Below are 9,087 nucleotides of genomic sequence, written 5' to 3' on the forward strand. Positions count from 1 at the left end.
TGCACCTAGCAGGTAGTGTCCAACTTAAGAGCGCATGAATCACAACGAGTAACTCTTTCTCATAGACCTGCATGGTCATCTCTGGCCCTTGCAAAATTCTGCTCTCATAGGCTACTACCCTGCCATCTTGCATTAGCACTGCACCAATGCTACTACCGCAGGCATCACACTGGACCACAAATGACTTCCTAAGATCTGGCAACACAATGACTGGATCTGAAGTCATCTTTTCTTTTAAGAGATTAAAAGCTGAAATCTCTTTCTGTGTCCATCTAAAAGTGACTGCCTTCTTTTGAAGAGCATGTAAAGGTGAAGCAATCTCAACGAAATTTCGGATAAACCTTATGTAATAGGAGCATAGTCCCAAAAAGCTTCGGACATCATGCACCGTCTTCAAATTTGGCCATGACTTGATCGCTTCAACTTTTGCAGGATCCATTCTGACACCATCCTTTGAGACAATGTGTCCCAGAAAGTGAATCTCTTCTAGAAAAAACTCACTTTTCTTTGCATTGATGAGCAATCTATGACTGCGTAGCTCTTTGAACACAATGGCCAAGTGATGCCTATGCTCCTCTTCATTCTTTGAGTAGACTATCATGTCATCAAAGAATGTACCAACAAACTGCTTGTGTGGACGGAAAATTCTGTCCATCATCCTATTGAACGTAGCAAGAGCATTTGTGAGACCAAAGGGCATCACTAAAAATTCGTAAAGGCCAAACGTCGTTCTAAAAGCAGTCTTGTGCACATCCTCTGATCTAATGCGGATCTGATGGTACCCACTCTTTAGATCTATCCTGCTAAACATAGCTGCTCCTTCTAATTTGTCCATAATATCATCAATTCTAGGTATAGGGAACCTATTCTTGATGGTATTCTTGTTTAGTGCACGGTAGTCGATGCACATACGCCATGAGCCATCCTTTTTCTGCACCAACAACACTGGAGAACAGAATGGAGATGAACTGGGCTGAATCAACCCCTTTTCTAACAGCTCCTGTACTTGGCCCATTATCTCTTTCTGTGGAGCCGCACTAACCCTGTACGGAGGCTTATTTGGTGGGCTACTGCCTGGCACCAAATCTATCGCATGGTCCTCGGGTCTCTCTGGCGGTAATTGAGACGGTAATGAATCGGAAAAACAGTCACTATACTGTTGTAAAAACATTGACCTTTCTTTATCTAGCACAGATAAATTTGATTCATCACAATCTGACACTTCACGTGCAAAAACCAAGTACGCAGAAAGATGCTTTTTCATTACAGAAGTAATAGTAGCAGCTGATACAGTAGGAATAGACTCCCCTTTAAGCTTTACATCCAGAATGTGAGTCTTTCCCTTGCTCTGTACAGTGATCTTTTTGTTGTAGGCATCCATGATTCCCTGTACACGAAACAACCAAGGAATACCTAACAACACATCACATCCGTCCAGTGGCATTATGTAAAATTCTTCAGCATCTACATAGGACTGGATATGTAGACGCAACTTTCCAATGATGGGTGTCACAGCCTCTGTATGGCCAGGACATGCCAAACCTGCCTCTGCTGTATACCCCATCTCTTCAGGTCTGATTCCCAACTTTGAAGCCAATTCTGGGGAAATGAAGTTGGCTTTGGCACCTGGATCAAAGAAGATAAGCACTGTTTGATCCCTGACCTTTCCCCATGCTCTGCAAAGCTCACTTGCATCTGAATTTGGCTTGTCGCCCACCATATCTGGCACTAGACCAGCCATGGGCTTCTTTCCTTTCCTGTCCTCCTTGTCTTCAGAATCAGCTGGCCTTTTCTTTGTAGGACAGTTGTAAGCAATGTGGCTAGGCTGCTCACATATAAAGCATTTGTTCTCTGTCCTCAGGACCTTCTTTTGCTCTTCAGACTTGCGAGGAAAACGTCTTTTCCATTTCTTCGTTGGTCCCTTTTCTGATTCAGCCGTAGCTTTATCTTTCCCTGCGTTGGCTGACTCCTGAGTCCCTTTAGGAGCCTCATTGGGAACGTGCTTCTTGGCTGAATTTTTCTTGCCTGATCCTGCCTTGACGCCAGTGTTAAATTCACAATCTTCTCCCTTGAGCAAACCATTACCAGTGTTTGCTACCTCGATGAGCTGCGTCAAAGTAGTGACTTTTGTCTTCGTACAGTACTTTCTCAATCCTTTAGGTAGGCCACAACAGTATTTTTCAATCTGTTCTGTCAATGGCACAAACCTATAGGAAGTTACTGGAAGTAGAGCTTTCCAAAACTTTCGATTGTAATCATCCAGATTTCTGCAAGTGGCAGCATTTAGCTGGTGCCATTCTGTCATGACATCTGCTTCAAAGTCATCAGATAACCATGCTGCTGCAAAAATCTGCTTGAAGTAAATCCATGTGGACGGAGCTTGCCCTTGAAGCAATAAAGTTGTCCACCATTGTCCCGCATTCCTTGTCAAGAAAGTGGCTGCCTTGCGGACCTTTGAAGCCTCTGTAAAGTTTCCCCCTGCATAGGCCTTGTCAAACTGCTGGAGGAATGAGAGAGCCTTCTTCCTGTCATCATCCCTGTAAAGGTCGTGAATGACACACCTTTGCCACCTTCTTTGTATGGAGTTGGCCTCTCCAGCGGCGTTAAATTGTCATATGGAAGTGACTGAAACATGGGAACACTATTAGGGTTCATCTGTGTTCCTTGGCCGCTATTAACTTGACTTGGAAATGCCATATTTGGCTGCTGATTTGTAATTCCAGCCATACCAAAATTTGCCTGTGGCATCCCAAATTGGCCCTGAGTGCTCTGAAACCCTGGTTGCATACCCATGACACTGTACATGGGGTTAGGCATCATCGTTTGAGCACTCCCGAACACTGTTCCTGGCGTGTAAAACTGATTTCCAGGTGCATGACCAGCCATGCTCTGGAATACCGATCCACCTCCAAAATAGCCAGGGTGTACTGAAGGTAGTGGGAAGACCTGTTGCATAGCCTGTAGGTTGCTTCCCTGTCCATTAGAACCAGCTATAGGCTGTTGAAAGGTGGCGGGCTGAACTGGTACAGCTTGAAAGACTGGCATCTCAGCCACCTGTTCTTGCACTTTAGGCATAGGTTGTGGAGACTGCATGTTCTCCGTCAAGTGTACAAGTGTTTCCATTGACTGTGCGGTATGAATCACCTGTGCTCGAGCCTTAACAGGCTTTTGAATATGATCCAGTGACCCAACTTGCTGAGACGGAACAGGAGGTTGCAGAAAGGCTAAAAACCTCGGGTTCTGCATTACTTGTGTGAACATAGCCATAGCAGTAGCCAATTGGGTCCTGAATATATCGTCATCTGTCTGTGGTGGTCTTGAGGACTCACCCACTTCATGCGTCTGTCGACCCTGTGAAGAGGAAACCTCTTCAGTCACATCATCTGGTCTGTCAGCCATAATTGCAATTCCCTGTGTTTGGTCTATGATCCCCTGTGTCTTCAAGCCCAAAACTGACCAAGGCTCACTTCTATGGGAAAAAGTGATTTAATCCCGTCGATGGAACCATGAAACCGGCCTGTTCAATCCAAAAAGGGCGGTAGACTTTACTTCAAACCTTGATTTAGCTTTCACCCATTATTAGTCGTCTATTTTACCTATACTTTCAAGACACAACAAAGGGGAGAGGGATACAGGCTGCTAGATTGCACCTGTATGAGTAGACGGACACCAGATTAGCCCCTAACTTAGGCGCCCCTTTCGGTATTTCTTTATTGTTCAAAAGAGGGAATAAACGCTGTGGTTCCCTACAAGCTGCCCCGCACAAACTCGGCTGAATTTCCACTGTCCCAGCCCGATTTCGGCAGCATAATTGTACTAGAACCCTTCACAGTCAGTATTCCCACGCATTGACTGACTTTCCCGACGCATACGGGCACTTTGCAAAACCTGGCGAGAATCTGCAGCACGCTGAATTCTCTGTTTTCAGCCCTGAAAATGCGCCAGATCACATGTACAGCGGTCCCCTTGCGTCCCCGAACCTCCTGGGGGTATTAGGCCTCTGAGGCCCTACCCTTCCTTATGTCCAATTGCTTTCTTGATTTCTTTGATGCTATCAATTTCTTTTTTTCCCAGTACGAGAAAGGAATATCGCTTTTTCGAAGACGATCGGACTTCGAGAACACCCTAATCATTGTAATAGCTTAAGTTATAGCAATGCATTAAGCTCTGATTAGTTATCTTAGTTGTATTCATTTTCTTTTGTATGGTAATTTTTTGTGATGTGCACTTGATTTTGCACGACGGGTAGCACTCTTTGTGTTTGTCCTCTTATAGGATGCCTCTCTCTCTCTCTCTCTCTCTCTCTCTCTCTCTCTCTCTCTCTCTCTCTCTATCATATATATATATATATATATGTTTCTAAATATTGCAAGCTTTCTTGATTGGGGTCTCCGGTTGTGCTTTGCGTGAAGGGCCTGGGTCTGTGATGCATAAATCTGATGATATTTGCTACTCTTGATGGCCTCCTTGGTCGCTTGATGATGGTTTTATCCACCAATATCTCTGAGGCCCTACGCTTCCATTTGTCCAACTGCTTTCTTGATTTCTTTGATGCTCATCGCTGTGGGTATTTTCCACCAATTCTGTTTTTTTTCAGACTGACAAAGGAATATCGCTATTTTGAAGACACACACACACACACACACACACACACACACACACACGTAGATATATCTGGTAAAAATGATTGTTTCTATTTCATTAGCATATAAGATAGCCGGTGAACCTCCTGAAAGTTCTCAGTGTCTTGCTTCATTTGTTACGAAGGCATTCTATATCACACATTACAAATTATGAATGTACACACACACACACACACACACACACACACACACACACGGTAAAAATGATGTTTGTATTTCATGATGTCATCTGTTACATCAAAGTCCTCAGTGTCTTGCCTTATTACATTACACATTACATTTGAAGTAAGACATGTCACATATTTACTATTTCAGCCCACAATGAAGCCTTGAAGAATGAATTGCACAGATTGAGGCAACTTTATCAACAGCAGCAACAAAAGCAGGCGCAGCAGAGTATTGCACGCCAAGTTAGTTCGCAACAATTTGATATTCTAGCATCTCCACAGGTTGAATTGAAGGAGAATGATGGTGTGTCAGATGTAAGCACTCAATGTATGGAGGAGATGTATAAGGATAGTGAAGCTGATTTGCTGAGGGGCCATGCATTGTTGAGATCCCCTATCATGAAACCCATAGGGTCTAACTCCCATTGCTCTAATGCTGGCGACAAAGGCAAAGATGTACACATTCACAATATGCCAGGTCTTGCCCAAATTCATGCAGATTTTTGACTTGGACACGGCTGCGATTTCTTGGTGGGTTTCTTTCTCAAAATTCTTTGCAATAAGTGTTGTTAGCTTATGCCAGAGAACATGGAGGACTTGATATTTGTTATATTTTTTGATTCAAGGTATTCATTGATAGGGGAACCGGTGCATTGATTTTCATATTGTATCGTGTGTTTTTTATTGGGGTTTGATGAGTGATGGCTTATCTATACACGAGTTTCGATGGTTTGAGATTCCCATAAACAAATGAGCAGAATCTTGTGGACTTCCCCCCCCCCCCCCCCCCCCCCCCCCCCCCCCCCCCCAAACCCCAATTTACCCACCCACTTATGCACAACCCATACATACTACATCCCCGGTTTGGTACTGGATGGAGCTAGCTAATGTTTTGCATATCATGGTTGTATACCCTTGCGCATATAGTTTCACATCCATAAGAGTCAGAGTTCCATGCCCCTTATCCCTCATACACATGTATACACACCACCACATCAGTCCATTTTAGTTTGTTGCATGTTTATTTTTAGCGGTCTTGTCCCTTTTTTTGGATGTTTAGAGGATGCACACATGTACATTCCGTCTCATAGTTGGCCTTGAGATGTTACTACAGCTCTCTCTCTCTCTCTCTCTCTCTCTCTCTAAAAAGTAAGAAAACAATGTTCATTAACTAGGGCTGGAAAGACCCTATGATATGCCATTGGAGTTGATCCTTGGAAATTCCATGAGCAAGTTAAAACCCAATTAGTAAAGATATGGTGAAAATAAGTACACTTAAAAACCTGTGCAAGGCCTCAAGGAAAAGGAACATGGATCAAACACACAGGTCAAACACCATCTTTTGTAATTAATGTGCGGCCGAAGAAGTCCCATATGTTGCTAACCACAAAGAGGAGTTTTACAATTGACAATGAGGTTGGAAGTGCCCTAGTTACCATGAGTAGTCCATGGTAATGATGTAGATGCCCAACCAAGTAGAGGAGACCAAAACTAGCAAATTTGAAACAAATTTCTTAAGAAAGGACAATCCACTTGCTCAAAAGTGGCCATTGGAGGATTGAAGGCTCTCTCTTGATCTCTCTATTCTTGTGGCTCCAAGAAAAGGTCAAGCTATTTGCAACCCCTTGTGCAATCCCACATTAGTCTTTTCAGAATGTCTACAACATCTACATTGCCCATCGGAAATTATGCTTTTAGCAAACAAGGCTTCTATAGGATGACTGGCCTTGGCGGCTAAATATATATATACATCAATGTTTTTGGCTTGTTCAAAGGGCAAAGGCTTAGAGTTGTCTTCTTCTGGACACGTACTGCATGTAGTTACACACATATAGCCACCTTTTTTTATAAGAAGTTGAATTGTTACAAACAACAATGTCTTTGGTAGCACCAAAAACTATGTCAATTATAATTTATACATGCAATGTGAACTATAGAATACTCATGTTAGAAATGTAATTACCCGTGGAGTACCAGTTGCCTTGCTTGCTTTAATAGCTCTTAAAATTTCTCTTTTCCTTTTTTGACCTCCAGATAGCTCGCTTTTTCTTCCACCTGCACCAATGAGAAACGAGTGAATTTTGTTAAAAGTTAAAAGAAATATCGGCATGGAAAGTTCTACAAAAACAACAATAAATAAGTTGCTCATATTAACATGTAGAGTTTTTTTGCACCTTCTAGCAAAACGCTTGTTGGCTTTGTATGTGTGATATACATAGTGTTCTTTGTCGGTTGCGAGGAAAAGCTTTCAAAAGGCTTGTCTTTGAGTTGCATTTAAAAAATAAAAATGGGAATCATAGACGATATTGACCAATGACATCCTAGCACTTTTTGTTGTGTCACTCTTGTCCACGATAGCAACCATCTTTCAAATTGGAATGGAGAAAGAAGCTCTTGAAAGAACTCGATGTTTGTTTAAGGGGGACAATTTCAACCACTATTTTTTGACCTCTAGATAGTTGCGTTTCTCCCACCTGCATTAATAAGCCCCAAAAAAATCATAGTAAAAGTTAAGAGGAGTGCTACAATATAGCTAAATAGAAAGTGGGAAGACCTTGGTTTCATGGTACTTTTGGAACATATGATTGGAAGTGTCCACAAATATGATTGATACTCTTTTTCTACATGTCTAGCGAAATGCTTTGTTGGCTTTTTGTACGTAACATATATTGTGTCATATACTAGTAGCAAAGAAAGTTTGTCATATACTTGCGTGTGAGTTGCTTGCTTTCTCTCCCAATTAATGAATCCATGGTTTTTTTGTCTACATGACTCCTTGCTACAATAGTGACCGCCTCTTAAATTGAATTGACGGGAGACATCTTTAAAAGACCTCAATGTTAATTTGAGAGGAATGACTGGATTGATATTTTGCACCTCAATGATTATACTTGTTTGTCAAGTGTTTCCTTGTGTATATTTCCATGGTCGCAAATATGCAGAGTTGATTTCTTCTTTGGAAGATGTTGTTTCATGTCACCATCCACTTGCATACCTGACGCTCTCTGTCTTTGTCTCTCTCTCTCTCTCTCTCTCTCTCTCTCTCTCACACTCACACACACACACACACACACACACACACACACACACACACACACACACACACACACACACACACACACACACACACACACACACATTGTTTCTCTCTTACATTACCTTTTACAATTTTGAAACTGTAGTTTCCATGTCCATGTTCAATTTAGGTTGTAGCTTCCATGCCCATGTTCATTTGGCATATAGCTACCTTTTTGTAGTCTATTTTCCAGGTGGAGAATGGTGGTACTCAAATTCTCTACAAGAGAATTAAATAAGGAAGGTAAGAAAAGTTTTGCTTTCCATTATCTTAAAAAATATATCCGAGAAAGAAGATTGCTATTCTTATAAAACTAATTTGAAACATCTTGTAGAGATAAACTAAAAAGAACTGAAGAAAAAATCTCTTTCAATAGAATGAACCTACATGTCTCACATAAAAAAAGACCAAAGAAATCACGAAACTTAGTTTACCTCAAATTGAGTTGGCTTCAAAATAGGATAGCTTTCAAGTTATCAGCGGTTCTGAACCTTAAAGAAATATACGTGAAGGAACATTGACAAGTTCTTTAGAATGCACCACAATGACAAAAGATCTCTTACTCATTGTCTACTTGAATCACAAACAACATTGGGTGGAAGTTTTCTCTACTACAAATAGAAGATTCAAATGGGCAGTTGCACAATAATGAAATACATGTTGTAGGCATTGCTGGGCATATGAAGATAGAGCACCATGATTGATATACTTAATCTCCTTTGATTCTATTGGTATACATGGGCCACAATCCGAAGACATGCTCTATGAAGGAAATTTTTCTCTATTTTACTTAGGTAGATATTGAGCACCAACGTCGAATGCTAAAGAATTAGATAGCTTCCTTTCTTTTACTTCAATTTCTATCTCTGGTTTTTTGCTTGATGATTAGGTTGAGACAATGTTACATTATGAGCTTGATAAAGACTTTTTGAACATTGGGAAGAGCACTATGAGAACAAAGTCACTCCAAAGCACATAAAGCTTAAACGCCATTATTTGAGGAATAATAGGTACTTGGATACCAGGGGTTATGTATGCTACACGATGAAGAGAAGCTGATTGCTTAAAAACTTTCATGCCATATAGAGGAACGTCTTGCAAGAGCCTAAAAAATGAATCTTTTGTGCAAAGCACTCTTGTATATAGAACCTTCATATAGCAGGTACGAGCACCATTAAGGCCACATGTCACTAGACTATTG

At 41.4% G+C, this 9,087-nt stretch overlaps 1 protein-coding gene and 1 non-coding gene across 2 annotated transcripts in view; both read left to right on the forward strand.

Moving 5' to 3' along the window:
- Positions 1–5,455, forward strand: part of LOC147434347 (basic leucine zipper 61-like) — a 62,677-nt gene extending 57,222 nt beyond the window's left edge. Inside the window, exon 5 of the mRNA XM_086490857.1 lies at positions 4,959–5,455. Coding sequence (XP_086346983.1) covers positions 4,959–5,317 — 359 coding nt within the window. The 3' untranslated portion in view covers positions 5,318–5,455. The remainder of the gene's footprint in view (positions 1–4,958) is intronic.
- LOC147434373 (small nucleolar RNA SNORD24) lies at positions 4,419–4,511 on the forward strand. The gene has a single exon (XR_015185433.1). It is a non-coding gene; the product is annotated as a small nucleolar RNA SNORD24 (small nucleolar RNA).
- Positions 5,456–9,087: the final 3,632 nt, after the last annotated feature.

This window comes from Adiantum capillus-veneris, chromosome 19, assembly GCF_014529385.1.
Source record: "Adiantum capillus-veneris isolate H3 chromosome 19, ASM1452938v2, whole genome shotgun sequence".
NCBI lineage: Eukaryota > Viridiplantae > Streptophyta > Polypodiopsida > Polypodiales > Pteridaceae > Adiantum > Adiantum capillus-veneris.